Source organism: Phoenix dactylifera, chromosome 1 (genome assembly GCF_051530095.1).
Source record: "Phoenix dactylifera cultivar Ajwa chromosome 1, Ajwa_hap1_PhDact_Kaust_v1.1, whole genome shotgun sequence".
Lineage (NCBI taxonomy): Eukaryota > Viridiplantae > Streptophyta > Magnoliopsida > Arecales > Arecaceae > Phoenix > Phoenix dactylifera.
In genome coordinates this window covers 59,355,436-59,372,507 of record NC_143190.1, presented here as the reverse complement: position 1 = coordinate 59,372,507, position 17,072 = coordinate 59,355,436, and the positions used below count along the sequence as shown (strand labels likewise).

At 40.1% G+C, this 17,072-nt stretch overlaps 1 protein-coding gene across 15 annotated transcripts; it reads right to left on the bottom strand.

Moving 5' to 3' along the window:
- Positions 1–1,524: 1,524 nt before the first annotated feature.
- LOC103697730 (protein STICHEL-like 3) lies at positions 1,525–16,841 on the bottom strand. 15 transcript variants are annotated; one of them, XM_089926152.1, is made up of 9 exons: positions 16,552–16,770; positions 16,295–16,378; positions 13,832–16,049; positions 12,916–13,135; positions 12,090–12,647; positions 10,320–10,971; positions 7,349–7,412; positions 6,634–6,722; positions 1,525–1,894 (listed from the first exon to the last, which is right to left on the bottom strand). In XM_089926152.1, exons 3-9 carry the CDS (start codon positions 15,836–15,838, stop codon positions 1,795–1,797), a joined length of 3,690 nt encoding a protein of 1,229 aa, XP_089782278.1. In that variant the 5' UTR covers positions 15,839–16,049; positions 16,295–16,378; positions 16,552–16,770; the 3' UTR covers positions 1,525–1,794. The 15 variants fall into 15 exon arrangements, with proteins under 15 accessions (XP_089782278.1, XP_089782279.1, XP_089782280.1 ...); XM_089926153.1 differs by having other exon boundaries at positions 1,690–1,894; positions 13,832–16,211; positions 16,552–16,830; XM_088708135.2 differs by lacking the exon at positions 1,525–1,894 and adding an exon at positions 2,862–3,182 and having other exon boundaries at positions 13,832–16,211; positions 16,552–16,830.
- Positions 16,842–17,072: the final 231 nt, after the last annotated feature.

The following is a 17,072-nucleotide window of genomic DNA, read 5'->3' as shown; positions in this document are numbered from 1 at the left end:
AAGAAAGGAAAGGATTCTGGGAGGATAGGAAAGAGAGGGACCTGTGAAGGACGCCGGAGATAAGAAACTTCGGACTAAGAAAAGCTGGAGAAAGGAGACAATAAGAAAGTAGCAGGAGGCCAGGTGAGGATTTATATAAATCCCTCCAACGGCCCAGATCAGCGAGGAAAAACGCTGCTCCTCGTCCAGATCACGACGCGTATTGGCCCAAAAGACGGAGCGCCACATTCAATTCGGGCTGACGCCTCGAACACAAACGCCTCGTCGGATCGTGCGGCCCTATCATAAGCCCACGACGCGAGGACGCTTCGGAGAAGGTACCCTAATAATGAGACATTTCGGAAAAGAAGAGACGCCGCCTATTAAAAGCACCTCGAAGCGCGCGATAATTCGAAACGCGCGATAATTCAAAATTTCCTTTAACTCATAATGGCCCGACTAAAACTACTTCCCGCGCTCAAGCTGGTGGCCAGCTGGAACTCGGAAGTCGGGGGGTAGTGTTGGGGGGAAAACCCAAGTCGTGCCAGTCCGAAGGCGCTCGGCCAGGGAGCGCCGACCAGAGAGGCGCTCGACCAAAAAGCGCCGACCAGAGAGGCGCTCGACCAAAGAGCGCCGACCAGCAGTCAACCAGAAAAACGCCCGACCCCACAACGAGACACCCCGTCAAGCAACCGGCTCGGCTCGGCACCCATGCCGAGCCCGTGCCTTAGCCAAATATCCAACCTCCGCCTAATCCTCTAGAGGATCTAACAACCAAATACACGACTCCACCGTACTCTGTTACCATCCTTAAGCCATTAAGGCACGTGACCTCCGCAGGCCTTCGGCACGCCCTATCATTAATGCGTGTGACCCCTGCGGGCCTCCGATGCACTCAACCATTAAATGAACACGGCTCAAGATGATCTCCGGATCACTGGACCATCAAAGCATATGGCTCTCCCTGATCACCGGTTCACTCAGCAATCAATGCACTTGCCATCTACGAACCCCAGGCCCACCACGGCCGGCGGTTCAACCACCCCAACGGGTCCGATCAACTATGACAGCTCCCTGACTCCGGTCTGATCCGGCCTTATTCTCCACAACGCCATTAATGAGCATGATCGTGCCCAATTATCACGAAAAAGACAAATTGCCCTGTCACCTCCCAGGTAACATAATATCTTTCTATAAAAGAGAACCTGGGGGAAAAGGGAGGGGGGACAGACACACAAACGGATACAGAAACAAACATTCTCCTCCTTTACTCCCCCCACATATTAGCCCCCTCTGACTTAAGCTTCGGAGGGTCGGCGCCGGAAAACCCGGCCACCGGCTTTCTTGTAGGATTCTCCAGAAGGACGCCACCAGCCGACGCACCACCACCCACTGTCCCGGCAGCGGAGCTCCTCCCCTCTCGGTTCGCGGCCGCCCCCGGGTCCAATTTCCAGCAACAGTAAGCATGAGTTCTAGGACGCGTGATGTGGTGGCACCCGTGAGGCTTTCTAAATTAGTATTGTGTGAAAAAAACAAGTATAGATAGAAATTACTATGATTGGATCATCTTTTCATAGACAAAACTTGGACTTACAGTCCCATAAGATCCGTTCACGATTACGACATCCATCTCTAGAAAGGCACGTATCTAAGTTCATTCAATATTACACATACTGATGGCTGTTCCATTTTGAAGCTTGTGCCCAGAATCTGATTTCATAGTCACCCAGTATTTTGACAAAGATATGGAGCATAGCTTTTCTTGGTCACCCACAGCAGCCATTCACTTCCATCGCCAGGAATTGCGTTCCAACATCAGGTGAAGGATGAGCAATAACAGCCTCGCCTTGACCACCTCAGGAAATTGGAGAGCTGGAAATGATCATGGAACGTCCTCTTCTGATCGTGACCAAAGCTGGAACCGGAAGGTAAGCATACTGTCTATATATCTCTTATAAGCACCAAAGAACTCTGACATCAATCTATATGGTGAGGAATGGGCGAGCGGTGGATCCTATGGCTTAACGCAGTACGCACTACCAAAAGCTCGGTTTCACGGTTTTTAATCTTAAAACAAGCATTCTATACTTTCCTTGAATTTAGAATTAAAAATCTACAAGTTAATAGATGGGCTTTGGTTGTTCAAGTAAAATGCAAAATAATAATATAATTAGTACCCCATTGGTATTTTTTTTTACTTCGTTTTTTTTTTAATCCGTACTTTTTTTTTCGAAATGAATAATGTGGATCTTGGTTTATTGTTAGATGGTAATCTATTATACCTCATAGTTATGGAGTAAAAAGGACAACCTATAAAATCATGAAACATCATCATTTAGTTATCCAACCTTAAGCAATTTCAATCAGCTTTCCATCACAACCTTAATTACTCCCCGACGTGGATCCTTGTTCTTGATGGTGATGTTGAGGATAAGGTGAAGTGAAATAGTGGCATCTGGGGTCAGCCTCAGAGCCAAAGGACCCTGGCCTAAGCAAAGAGAAGTTCAAGAAAGCTATGAAAAGCCTTCCTCATCTTCACATTGTACTGATTTAGATGATGACCAAGGAAGATCTACGAGTCGATGCTTCAAATGTAAGGAGATAGGCCATACAGCATCATCACATCCAAAATAATTTGCATATGTAACCAAAAGGATTATTGAAATGCCATTGAAGGATTTCAAAAACTACTGAAGATGTTGATCTTGTTAGATACGCAGATGGAGAGACCCTTCATGCAGTGCTGCTTAATAACTACCCAAACCGGAGACATTTTTTGCCGCGCCAATGCTATGCTAAGTGTGTGATCAGTTTTGTGTGTGATCATATCATCGATATTGGAAACACTACCAACATCGTCTCTAATGAATTGGTTCGAGCACTCAAGGTAAAGATCGAGACCAAGCCTCCTCCATATCATTTAGCTAGTTTTAACGAGACGTTCACCATCACCGAGCAATAATTCATCACATTCTCCAATTGGGAGAAACTCTGTTGATCAAGTTTTTTATCAGATATTTCACTGTCCATTTTCACTCATAGCAAAGGGGAAGAGTAGTAACTATATTCCCTCCTCATCAAGCTAAAAATTGCAAAAGGCATCCGACTTCTTGCAATTCTTGGCTTGTTCCTCAGTTTATGCTGTTCGAGCACACAGTCAACTGGCTTTGCAAAGAGAGAGAAGGCGGCGGCGGATGAGGAGACTGCAAGTATCAGAAATGGAGACGGTATGATAAAGCATAAACAAAATTTCCACGAAACTATAATCCCCGTTGCAGACCACCATCCACTATACATGAAAGCAGGTATGATAGAGCAAAAGAGTGCAATAATGGGAAACAGAACAAACATCAAATACCAAAGAAAGCTTTCACAAAAAAAAAAAAAAAAGCAAAAAGAAGTTGCCTTATGAGTGTGATAAATATCAGTATATCCTATGAGACTCCATGGAAACATAAGTTGTCCATCATCTATAACCCTTTCGGAGAGCATTTCTTTATCACTATATAATTCTTGTGGCTATAATGTTAAGCTTGCTCAAAACGTCAATTTGTGAAACAAAGCACCCTCTTTATGCACTTAATGCAAGCCCCAAAGTGATTACATAACTCAATACATCAATCTCATCAAAATCCAGCTTTCAAGTCATCTAATGTCACGGCAAATCTATCGCTTGTCTGTCAAAACTCCTCCATATGAGTTGCCAAAACACGTGATGTATAGATTTCAAATCAACCTATTATGTTAGCTTAAGGGAACATAGGAATACAGTCTAACAAAGAAGTAGAGAAAAAATGTTACGAATGACAAAAGAAAAGCATGACGTTTGCATGCAATGTCAGTACTTACAGGGACACCAGGTGGGATTTCTGGTTTAACTAGCCTATGTGAGATTTTAGAAAAAAAAGGATAATGTTGGAGATATCTATGCATCACCCATACAAGAAACTATGTATTCTGTAATATTGCACCCACATTGGAATCTAAAGAAGGCTGCGATGAGGGGAAAAGTCGAGAATTAAAAATCTTATAGGATAAACAATTTGATATACACTAGGAAGATGAACAATAACAACTATTATCTTACTAAAAGCAGCTGGTGCAAATACTAAAAAACAATTGAAAAAAAAGGAGACTATACTACTATAAATAAACAGACCAATGAGTGTTAAATTGATTAGGCCAGTGGGCCAAGGATGAGCTTATGCCCCATCTCTTTAATCTGTGGCGTACACTTATTCTAGGAATAGACTTTGTTTATAAATCTACAATAATCAGAATTTAATGGAAATCTATGCAAAAAAAAGAGTTTAAAACCAGTGAAACTTGAGAAAGCACAATAAAATTGTTTCATGGCAACATGTATCAAAAGTTGAGGCTTTAAATAGAAATCCAAGGCCATCAGATGCTCAAATTATGACATCTTCTTTCGCTTGTCTCAGTATAGAATGACAACATATGAAGAACTTCTAATATCTGCACATGACTTAACACAGAAACATGCAAGACCAAATTATGAACAGGCTAACATAGGGCAACTAGTTCATAACAAAGATATTTGCATCATTAAAATGAAGTGCCTGAAGTAAATGAAAATATTAATGAACCACCAAAATAAATCACTGTTCAAGTATGGATCTTGAACCTTCATCAACACCATGCAGGCTTATGAGGATCTGAATCATCACCGCTTTATCCTAATTTCCTCCTATTTCGATTTTATCTGCCCGAAACATTACTCCAATATGAATCATAACTCATGTACTACTAGTGCCACTCCAAGTATTCTCTCACAATTGAGATACATTTGATGTCAACAAAATGTCATACCAACTAATCCTCGACAATCTGTAACTGCAAGTCATCCATGATACATGTGATGTCGCCTAAGACTTCTAGGCATCTGAAAGCCTCAGATGCCTAAATTATTAATCTTAGTGGGTTTTCACAAAAACACCCACACCATATTAAATTGTGTTTTAAGGATCCATGTTATGCTGGAGAGCTCAACTGATCACCTTGAATTCTGACCCATGACTCAATATATTCCAAACATAAGCATGAGCAGAAAACATTATTCAGTTACGTTGACAAGCCCAACGAACTCTGAAAAAGGTAGTAAGGTTCGCTACTGAGTTGTCCATATCATCTTGGAGTCCAAATAGAAGAGGGTAAATGAAGTGTCTTTGATACAGCATCATAATTGACCAATCAGATTAGTTCTACCAAGGAGAAGCTTAATGAGAGAGAGAGAGAGTGTGTGTGTGTGTGTGTGTGCGTGTGTTCATATGATTGGGGAACAATTTTTAGGTTCAGAATCTTCAGATAGCCTTTTGGCACAACATACATAATATCCAAGGGAACTCCTTTCCTCAGTCAATTTCTATTTAGGATAATATTTGTTATGATAGCTATTCACAAATTACCCTAACCAAGGTGCAAGTTGGAGTTCAACTGGAACATAAATTTATGGTTTGCCAATTTTCGTTTTAAATAAAGGAAGATTAATGGCATTAGACGTAGGGTTGTCAAGTGATTCTGAGAAGCTTGATTTCAGACTATATTAAACTTGAATCATGCTCAGCTTCATAACGCTTTAAAATATTATAATGTATGATAATATAACATAGTATTAGACAATCATGGCATCTAATTCTGTCTGGATGCTCCCTCCATGGAGATTCAGATTAAAATTAATTTTGATGGAGCTCGAGACTGATTACCCAAAACAGCATAGATGCAACTGTCATTAGGCACTTGGAGATAGAGTGATCTATGCCAGGCACTGCAACTTCTAGGTTGAGAATATGGCAGGTAAAGAACTCAGAGAAGCTCCAGTTGGAGGGTAAAGATGACCTTGGGTTCAACGAGCATCGAGCATGAAAGAAAAAATTTTCCCTGTAATAGGTGGATCGTGGTAACAGGGGAATGCCCAGTAATAAGTTGATTCATAGCTTAGCTATCAATTTTGAGGAACCTGGCAATTTAGTGATATATGTATGTATGTATGTATATGTATATATATATACGCACGCGCGCACACATATAGACACAGCTTACACAAGTGTGCTGCACAAGTTCATTTCTTATAGTAAATGCATTCCAACAGGAATACATTAACACATGGAGACAGAATCGTAGCAACACAAATCTTGGGAGAGCTAAAGCACTGTATATCACGTGCATATAAAAATATTCAGTAGGTTTGGAGTTCTTTACTGGACTTTTTTCAGCCTAACAATGCCACCATCAAATGGAAGACTTAGTCAAAGCTCTAGACTAAAAGAACTTATATGAGCTTGATGTGTTCAGATCATAATATATTGTGAAATCTACTTATAAAGCATCAAAAATTAAAGTATGCGTCAGCCAGTGAGATCTTTTATATAGATTCAGGTTGAACTCAAGCAGAAATCGTCAGATATGGAGGACTTCTTTGACCAATTTCTTCACAAAATGACAAGAATAAAAGAGATATTTGCAAACTTCAACATAAAAGAATATCGATTGCATGTTTCATTCTTTCACTTTTTGATGAATGTACAAAGTTTCCTAAAATGACTGACACAACAAACTAAAAAAAGAGAACTAAGTAATACACGTGATGTCTTAGACATCACTGAGACTATTATCAGATATAAATCAGGATATTACCTTGGTGATCTGGCACGAAGGCACCTTCCACATGTAACAAGCTTCAACAAAGACTGTGGTTTCCGTTTCCTGATTCTCAGATTTGAGAGCTGTAGAGACAATTTATAAAGTGAATAGCAGGCTCATTATGAAAAGGTGACTGCACACACACATATTACAACTAAATTACATAATGAAAGCTACAGCAACTTCTTGTTTTCGGCATCCCTCACAATAAGAATCTTTTAGAATTAATTTGCCTAATGATAAAAAATATAGATGAATAAATATTCTTTCTATATTAATTACTTGTACAAAGATATCAATTTATGTCAATGGCCATCGTAACCATATTAGACACCATGTATTTATATGAAGCACCGACATTCCAGGACCTTGGATTCTCTGTTATCAGGGTGGTATTACCCCCCGCCCGTGTAACACGCACAATTGGACCGCCTGGTGGGCCCACGCGCACATCAACAAATACCAAGCCCTTTTTGAACCAGGCGTCCTTCAATTTAATTAAATACTGACTACTGGTAAGGAAAGCTAGACTGCAGCTTTTAATTGCAGGTGTGATTGAAGATGCCGTTTAAAACTAACAAGAAAGTAACTTGTTATCATCCATAACAAGCACATCAACCTTGTTCTACGATTGTTAAAAAATTCGCACTCAGGAGAAGGGAAGCACTATGCATACAAAGATGCAATACATAATATTTCAGTGCAATACCTTTGCTCGAGTTATCCTAGAAGCTTTCCGGCAGAGTAAGCATCTCGATCTGGGCTCCAATCTCCTGTATGTTTAGGGTAACTATCAATACAACCAAACAAGCTTGTTCCTTAAAGTACAGTTCAGATAATACATTAACCAAACACCTTAAATGCGTAATGGATATATAGAACACATTGCTCAGTAAATGTGTGGGCAGCATTCCTTCAAGTGCATAACATCCTAGCATAGTTCCAACTTCCAAGTACAGTTTAAAAAAGGCACCCAAAATTTCCACATAGAAGGATGAAATTCATGATGATTTAAATTTTTCCACCATTTGTTATGACATGAACATTACTGGAAGAAATAGTTAAGAGTGTAGCCTTTTATACCTAAATACAATACAAATATGGTAAAATGCTGTTCATTACTTATTATTTTACACATTGTGTGATTCTATGCATGTATTGTACGCATAAGAGTGAAGTACAAGAGTGAATACATATGGACTCTTTATGTGATGTCTTGCAGAACGGGTGGTGATCAAGATCAGACTGAACATCAAACTTAAAAGAAGCCTGATGCCTTACCAAAGAAAAAGGAGCCTGATCAGTTAGAGCAGCAAATTAACCAAGCAGTTCATGAACAGCTTGGGCCCAGCTCAATAGTACTCTCTCTCTCAGCCTCCCTCCCCTCCTACCCACCCATCAGAAGCTATCAAGTGTCAATACACAAGGAGTCATTCCTCTTCTACGCTCTAAGTAAAGCATACAGAGAAATTCCAATCAGAAGCTCAAGAGGAAAAGAAACAGGCAGAGAGGAAAAATAAGGATCCCAAGTAATGAATGGGATAAGGTTGTGGAAAGCTTGATGTAACAATCAGATTGGATGATACAAAGGCAATAAACAAGCACAGAGAAGAAGGATGTTGGACCTCAAGCGGATTAGCTAAGATTTGATATAAAGATCGGATCTAAGTATATGACGTGGAGGAAAGCATTTAGTTCTTGTGCCTCTCAAGCATGTGCATTAATCAAAGCGGAGGCCTAAGATTGAGAAAATGCAGCCTCACAAGTGGAATTTTTCGGTTTAGGATAGAATTTTATAATCTAAGCTGGATTTGATGGGTTGAGCTACTAAACCTTTTATGTAGTTTTAGGCACTGGGGGCAATAGTTTAAATGAATGGAATGTCAGTATTCACTATCACACCCCAATAATACTAAATACTCAACTTTGTTTAAGAATGGCCAATGAAAAATTCTTAACGATATGTTATCTTTGAAATAGAAACTTCTGTTTTTTTTTTTTCTGACTATGCAACTCCGAATAATGTATATCTTGGTTGATATAATGTTTTTCTTAAATCATATAAAATTAACTATACTTCAGTACTCACAATTAGCCTTTCACTTGTGTGAGTGGTAATGGTGTCAAAAAGCCCTTAACATGAAACTCCCTTGCCAGTCAGGTTGAAGAAAAATATCCATATCAACCCATTTATTTATATGGATTATATCCAACCTGCCAATCCAATTAGAGTTTTACTTGTCAACTACATATGTTAAAGCATGAAAAGATCAGCAGGAGTGAACTAGGTTTGAGAATCCAAATAATGTTCACACTTTTTTTTTGTTCATTCTCTTAACTATAAAATGCAAGGCCTCTCTAATCACCCGAACTGAGATTGAGCTAACCTGCAGCTCACCACACTGCAACCACTGTTCTAGGGACCTACACTAGGTAACAAGGGTATGTCCAACCTATTGTGGCCCAATGGAACACAACAAACTCAGGAAGCAAACCTGAATCCGACCGAGTTATAATCAGGTCGGTTTTGGTGACGCGCTTATTTCATCTGTGTTTAGGTGGAGCCCGGGTCAGAACTTGCTGAACCTACACCTATGCCTTAAAATCCCTGGAACCTTATGAATAGCGGCAAAAGACAACACACTGTTTTGATAACTTGCATGGACGACTGTGACCACCTACATGATCAAAAGTATTTTACTATTATACATAATTAGATAAATATAGTCCCATTTTGTCCAGCATACTTCACTTGTTTCACTCCCCCTCCATTAAAACAGGCAAGTACTCAACAAGGAAGGTTGTCTTTACCAAAAATCGAGTATACATAGCAGATAGCTGCAGATTTGGGAAGCCTTAATGGTGTAATGTATCTTTGAATTATCATAAAAAGTTCATGGCCGGGCAACCCGAAGATGCACGGCCAAGATCTTTTGCATTATAACAGTTGAGATATATAAGTATATGTGTGGACGCTGCAGGCAAAGAAATTAAAAGCTATTTGACAAGGTTTTTTACCACAGTTAGTTAACTTGATAGGAAAGATCAGCAGATATCAACTGTCCATTAGCTGAGGGAAGATTGTACACCATTGACAAGTGGATATGAATACCATACAGATTAAATAGTTTTTACCAAAATCAGTAGAAATAATATAAAAGGTGGATTTATCTGATAACTAAGCAGTCTCACAAATAAAATGTTCTTTGAGAAAGTTAAAATAAATAAACAGGTGTTACAAGGACCTACTCATGTCTAATATATCAAAATAACATTCAGGATTATATTATCAGTAGGAGATTTCGTTTTTATTTTTTTAACAGAAACAATTTGTTTGAGAGGATTTCTACATGTCCATGAGACAATTTACAACTACCTAGTGAGAAAGATCCTTTTCATATCTCAACTCCAAATGTGGTGAAAGTTTAATAATATTTTCCACAGAGAATACATATTTCTGATTTTCTATATGGTTTATGATCCAACCTAGATAATTTTAACACAGCAGCTTTAATAGTAAATTTAGTTTCCAACCAATTGTGGAAATGCAGATGGATACAATCAAACCAGACGTATAATGTAATTGCTCTTGATTTTTCTTTTTTCTTATACAAATAACAAAAAAACTATGAGAGCAATCAAAAGATACTATGGGTAAAAACTGCAATTCTGGTACTTACAAGTTTTCTTGTTCAAGCTTTTCAGCAATCGATATTGCTTTGTGTCTAGACCACCCACCTCGCTGTGAACAACCTTCAGCTTGTTGAATGACATGTGCAAGGGATACTTTTCCTCTAACCAAGCTTTGTCTCCGATATTGTCCATCACTTTCCCTACTATGAGGAACCAAGTTACCCTGGTGCTGCAAAGATGAAGCTTCTACAACCGATACACCTCCAAGTGCCATTTTCCTAGGTACTATACTGTTATTAGTTAATTCAACATTCCCATGCTCTAGAGAAGAAGCTCCTGTTTCAATGTTTTCACCATCTGCCATTACATGGGGATCAGAGTCCAACCATCTAGCTTGACTAGAGCCAATCCCTTTAACACCATTTTCTTTTGGAAGCCTTCTGATAGGTTTTTCTGACCCTGGATAAAGTGGACTTTGATTGGTGACAGATTGCCGCCTTGTCATATGATAATTCTCAGGAGCCGGCAAAACATGTTGATTTTGGACATCTGATTTCACATCTTTCCTAGATTCACATCTGATATCAAGTTTTACTCCAGAAGAAAGTACGGATTCAAATGCTTGTAAAATCTGTCCTCTGAACTTCTCAGCTTTGGATTTGTTTATATGAGAGCTGAACAACAATTGCACAGTAGGGGCTGCAAGGGGGAAAGCAATAACATCAATCATTCCATTTTAAGCCACTAAGATTAGAATAGTTTTCAAAGTAATTCAAGAATCTTCTGTTGGAATAAGGTTGACATGGCAAGATGTATTCAGGAATGCTCATGGTGAGGCAAGGAGGACCACAAGAATTATGCAAGAAAAGATAGCATGTAAAAAGGAGAATTTCAACCTAATAGTCCCATATTTAAAATGCTAATCTAATATCACTGTTTTCACAGCTAGCAGACCTTTTAAATAACACCAATAATGGAAAATAATTCAGGATGTGTAGACTAGCTGCAACTGTCTTTTTCCAAATTATAACATCATGAACAAGTTCTACAATTTTTTACCCTTTTGGCAGGAGCCTACGAGCAATGTACCACACAACAGGGGAAAGCCCTCCCACAAATACCCTCAACCCCCTAAACCACGGTGAAGGTGGGATTTGAACCCAGGACTCTAGTAAAACCACCAAGAGACTTTTCCAACTTGGTACACTGGCAACATCAATCAAGTTTTACAATTTTACTAGGAACAAAAATATAACTTGCATGTAGGATATGAAAAACAATGAGGACTCAACAGATCAAATAACCTTAGCATGCAAGAATCTCCTCATAAACTATAGAAACTTCAAAGGCTCATCTCAATTATTTGCTACCAACTTTGTAAATTCTTCTTTGTTGTTCATTGCTTTTACAGCTATATCTCCCACCAGCGGCCTTCTCAAATTATTTTCGCAATCTTGATCCAGCTACATACAGTATTCAAAAAACATTTAGAGTCTTAGACATTATAACTACAAATGTTGTTCCTTTTTGTAGAAATTAAACATGATAGGGTCGAAGGCAGGATATGTAAAGCAACATGTATTTAAGATCTCACCAGCACTAGGCTAACTGAATTTAGCCTACCTTCTTGATACAAAATTTCCTCAGTGTATTTGTTTGAATATTTTCATGTTATTTTCACAATTTTGATCCAACTATCGTACAATATTCAAAGAACATCTCAATATTATAACTGAACATGATGTTTCTTGCTATGGAATAGACGTGATAAGGTCAAACACAGGATATGTGGACCTTGCGAGGATTTAAGATCTTACCAGCAGCTTGGCTGACCGAACTTAGCCTTCCTTCTTGAGATAAAAATTGCCTCAGCAAGCTTGATTGAACACTCTCAAGTACCGCTCGCCAGATCTTTTCATTATCCTTGTTGGTTTTGCCATAATTATATCCTTTACCTGCTTTAGAAGCTCCACCGGACAGCATAAGACTGCATGGAGTGTGCTCACCATGTCCCATTCCACTGAGATGATTATCAATCATCTTACCATTACCACGAACTACATCATTACCACCTATGCTGCTACGACTCCCAATTGCATTTCCTCTTGACCAGTTCCTATCACAAATATGCATCTCATCCTGCTCATTACTAAAATTCCTAGGTTTATATCTGTCGCTGAAGTTGTTTAGCACCAATGGGCTATTGCTGAGACTAGCATCTGCAGAACTTGGCAATATATATTGTTGATCAGGAGCAAGTTGAAGCAGAGCAGCTGTAAGCCAAGTCAATTTGTCATTTGACACCCTCAGCTGTTTTTCAGCTTCAGATAGTGTTTTCAAAGCCTGACGCAATTTTTCCATATCTTTCTTGGGTACTGAAATAATCAAAATTTAAGACACTAATAAGGTGTGCAAACCCTAGAAATTAGCAAGGCGATAATAGTAGCATAGTAGCATGTTTCAGCAAACTGAGTCAAAGCAGGATGGACCTAGTCAGTTCACACAAGAGACATGCTGTACTATCATGTACTGACACTTACTTGCAGCAGAGTTAAGCAGAAGATGAAATCCAATAGTAGCTAAAAAGTAACCCAATATCTGACTTGGAAATACAAAGTTGAAGCAGAAAGAATTTTCACTTACAGGTCAGTCGGCGAAAAAACTTTCTGCGTAGTCTTCCTTGTGTGAATACATAGCTACCGGCAAGGATATCAGTAATGATTGTAGCAAGTTGGGACATTAATGCCAGAGGTTCCACTCCAGTTTCCATTATCTCTCTTAAGCTCTTCACAGTATTCACAGTGTTAGCAGACAATGCCAAATCAAGCAGATCTACCAATCTTTCATCAGACACTAAACCAACCTGGGAAAGGAACAGACAACATTAAGAATGGTTTACGTCAGATACTGCAAAATCAAACTGACTTCTAGAAGTCAAGATTTTACTACAGCAGAACAATGCAGTAACTTCCCTCATTAGGGTAGTTGAAGTGAACTATACACAGCCTCTGATGAATCCTAGTTTCGAAATGTGCCACAAAGGGGCAATGGTTACTTCATCACTTGCCGAACTCAAGCGGTGGCTAAAAGTTAAAACTATGAAGATGAGATCACAATTCTCATATGGGTGTATCACCTCAGTGTACATGAATTATTCATCCTTGAAAATGGTAGACCTGGAAATTATATCTTTCGAACTATCTATGACATAAGATATGACTGCTAAGGTACAAATGGTGCTTTTTGTTCGCAATAACCATATTTACAACTGGAATTCATATCATTCTGTCCTTGGTTCCAAATTTCTCTGTTTCTTCATCATTCAAAATCAGACCATAAGATTCTCATTTAAACTTTTGAAAATTCAAATACTTTTTGATTTTGAATTAGGAAATTCAAATACTGATTATGTTAAGTTTGACATTTTAGTTAGAGGCATATTCAAGTTCAGTGAAATCTATTTGAATTAGGAAATGCAGACGATGAAAATTTTACACCATATCAAGAAGTTTATAACTTAAAACGAAGAGTAAGACAATAGAACTAGGGAAAAACTTACAAGCTCCTGAACAAGAGGAAGAGAAATTCTTTGCCCGAGCAAACTCAGCTGATCAAGGGTCATCTCAGCGTCTCTTAAGGATCCATCTGATCGTGATGCTATGAGTTTCAATGCAGCCTTGTCAATTTCTAAGCCTTCACTGGTTGAAATCCACTGCAAGGTAGAGATGACATCGGAGTCTTTCAGTTTTGGAAAAAGGAACTTCTGGCATCTGGATATGATTATATGAGGCAAATGGTCAAGATTCGAACTGACAAAGATAAAGACCACGTGCCTGGGTGCTTGGTCAATGATCTTCGAGATGACACTCCATGAATTAGGGGGCAAGGTATCACAGTCATCAAGAATGAACACTCTATACTGTGATGGTGATGGCGATAGCATTGCATTGTCAAGAACATCCATTATGCTCTCAAAGTCGAAGTTACCGACTGGCCCCACTTCCAGCACATTTCGACTCTTACCCAAATTATGTGAGATGCAGGAAGCACAGGCATCACAAGGTTTCAGATGCTCCACAGATTGGCAGTTCAAAGCTTTAGCAAACACACGAGCACAAGATGTCTTCCCTGTTCCATGAGGTCCATAAAAGACATAAATCAACCCAACTTTCTTTCTTAAAACAGCATTTGAAAGAGCTTGCACAACTAAGTTTTGTCCCACAAGATCTTTGAAGGTTTTTGGCATGTATTTCTGGGTCAGGCTTCGATGCCTACCATGGCGGCACCCTCTAGATTTCTGCTGATTACCTGACCTTGCCTCAGATGCAAGGTCAGAGTCTTCATGTCTTAAGCCGTGATTGGAAAATATTCCAAGTTCTCCTGAATAATCCCATGCCAAATAAGGACTGGAACCACTATGCTGAGATCCTAATGCTTCCACAAGTAATGGTAGTGCCTCTGAATCAGAGCTTGTTGACGAACTTAAATGATCAGATGCAATTTGAGGCATGTTTGAAGTATTCCCTTGGCTTCGTCCAACAGGGCCTTGAGCTTTTCTCAGCCTTGAATCAGATAGACCACAGGACAAACTCCTTCCTGCCATATCTAGAAATGTTTGACCTCTATCGTGAATCCTCGACCAATTCCATGGAATCCCACATACATGTCTTGGCACCCGCGCAAATTCTAGCTCAGCATCCTCTTCTGATCCTTCCCCCACATAACCCTTCCAATTCATGGAAACTTGAGCTAACGATTTTGAATCAGTAGACATTTTATTGTGAGCTCCTGCACTTCTCGAATCAGTAGAATCACAAGCTCTTCTCCCACCTTTAAACCTGCGCTTCTTCCCCCTGTTCGACCCAGTACAGTGGCCATAACTGCTTGCTTCAGGCTCCTCATGGATCTTCTCTTCGCCTGTGTGCCTCCGATGCTGACATAAGTGAGAAGGATTCCTCCTCTCATCGTCTGTAGGACCCACAACCTCCTCCAATTGTTCTGAGAGAGTCTTAAGACGGGCACCCTGTCCATGGGTAGCCCTCTGGGAGATACGTTTGTCCTTTGTCTCCACCTTTTGGGATAAGTCTTCAGGAGGATTGTCGCTTTCATGTGAAATATTACTCCTTCGACTCCTGCTGTGCTCTTCCCCTTTATTCATTTCAAAATCTATGTCTCTGCCCTCAATTTTGCGATAGCTGCTCGAACCTGCAGCAGCAACTCTTGATGTCGCAACACCAGTAGCCTGTGGTGAGCTTGTGGACAGCCGTCCGACCTCCGTTCGCCCATCAACACCTAGAGATCTCCTTCCACTCTGTGCCCCACCATCCTTTGCCGGTCTCTTAGCATAGCTGCTGCCAACAATGTAAGGGGAAAGCCATGATGAAGGACTGGTGGAGGGATCTCTAAGTGATCTCGACTTCTGAAGGACAATGAGATCCCTCATGAGGGACCTCTCGGCCGGGTTGGGGCTGTGGCGGTGCATGTGGTTCTTCAAGTGGATGCAATTAGTCAGGTGCACGTGGCTGCGGAGATGGTCGCTAATGGCGCCATACTCATCCTTGCTCATTTTTAAGAAAATTCCTGCGCACCGCCGTGGTCATGATCAAAACCTAATCGATTCTTCTTGAGGCACCATAACAACAAACGCATAAATAGCTGTTTCCGGACTCCAAATCGCCATCTTTGGTCTTGGTAATAACAATGCCGAACCGTAGTATGCATTTCATCTCAATCTATTCCACCAACGTCCACGAAATCGAATCCCATATGCCTTCTCCCTTCATAAAAGAGACGAAATAACCCGCCATTAATTCAATCCCTGAATTCTTGAAATTGAAGCAGGCGGCAAGAAAGAATCTTGTTTTCAACTCAAAAAGATCAACAAAAGCCAAAGAAAATTCCGAAGACTCCGCAAGAACTCAAGCTCTATTAAAGAAAAGCTAGCAAAAAAACAAATCATTTTTCTTTAACATGGCCAAAAGATTGAAAAAAAAAACAAAAAAAAACGAAGAGACAAACTCACTTGAAGCTGAAATCGAGAGTAACCCTAGAAGCTACTCAACTCGCCGCTAAACCAGAATCTTCGAAACCGAAATCAAGAATTATCCTGCAAAACGAACACCGAAAAAGAGATCAAAATCGTATAACTTTACGTCCGCTTCCCGTTTCAAGAACAGAAACCTACAACCCCCCATCCTTTCGGATAATTTGAAAGCCAAGAACCATCAAAACAGAGGGAGAAGAGCTCATTCAAGAAGAAGAGCTAGCAGAGCCACTCACCAGAAGAGATAATCGCATACTTCGCATCTCGATCCCTCGGCTCCCTATCCTTCTCTCTTTCGAAGCTTCACATGAAGTCGCGGGCAATTTCCTTCGGAGAGAAACGGAGTCGGTGGGGTGCCGCTGGCCCCGTGCCCGGTGTACCTGTGGGCGGTGCTTTCGCCCGTTAGAACTTTTGCTAATATTTCTTTTTAATCATATTTTCCTCTGATTTAGACCGACTCTTTGATTTGATGCGCTCGTCCCCTTTCTGGATACTTCCTATATCTTGACGGTCCCGATTAAAGGGAATTTTTGGGATTTCGAGGACAACAATATAATGATTGCCTCTAATTAGTTACTATATTTAATTAACTTAAACTGGATTAAGAGTAATAAAGGAGAGAGAAGGGGGAGGGGCCGCATGCCATCGCAATCATTAGTATCGGCATCGCCACTTCGAGGGGGAACCCGTGGCGGGAGAATTTATTTCGTTTGAGCCGTCGGATCGACGATTGACCGTTGATGGGCGGCGAGTGGAG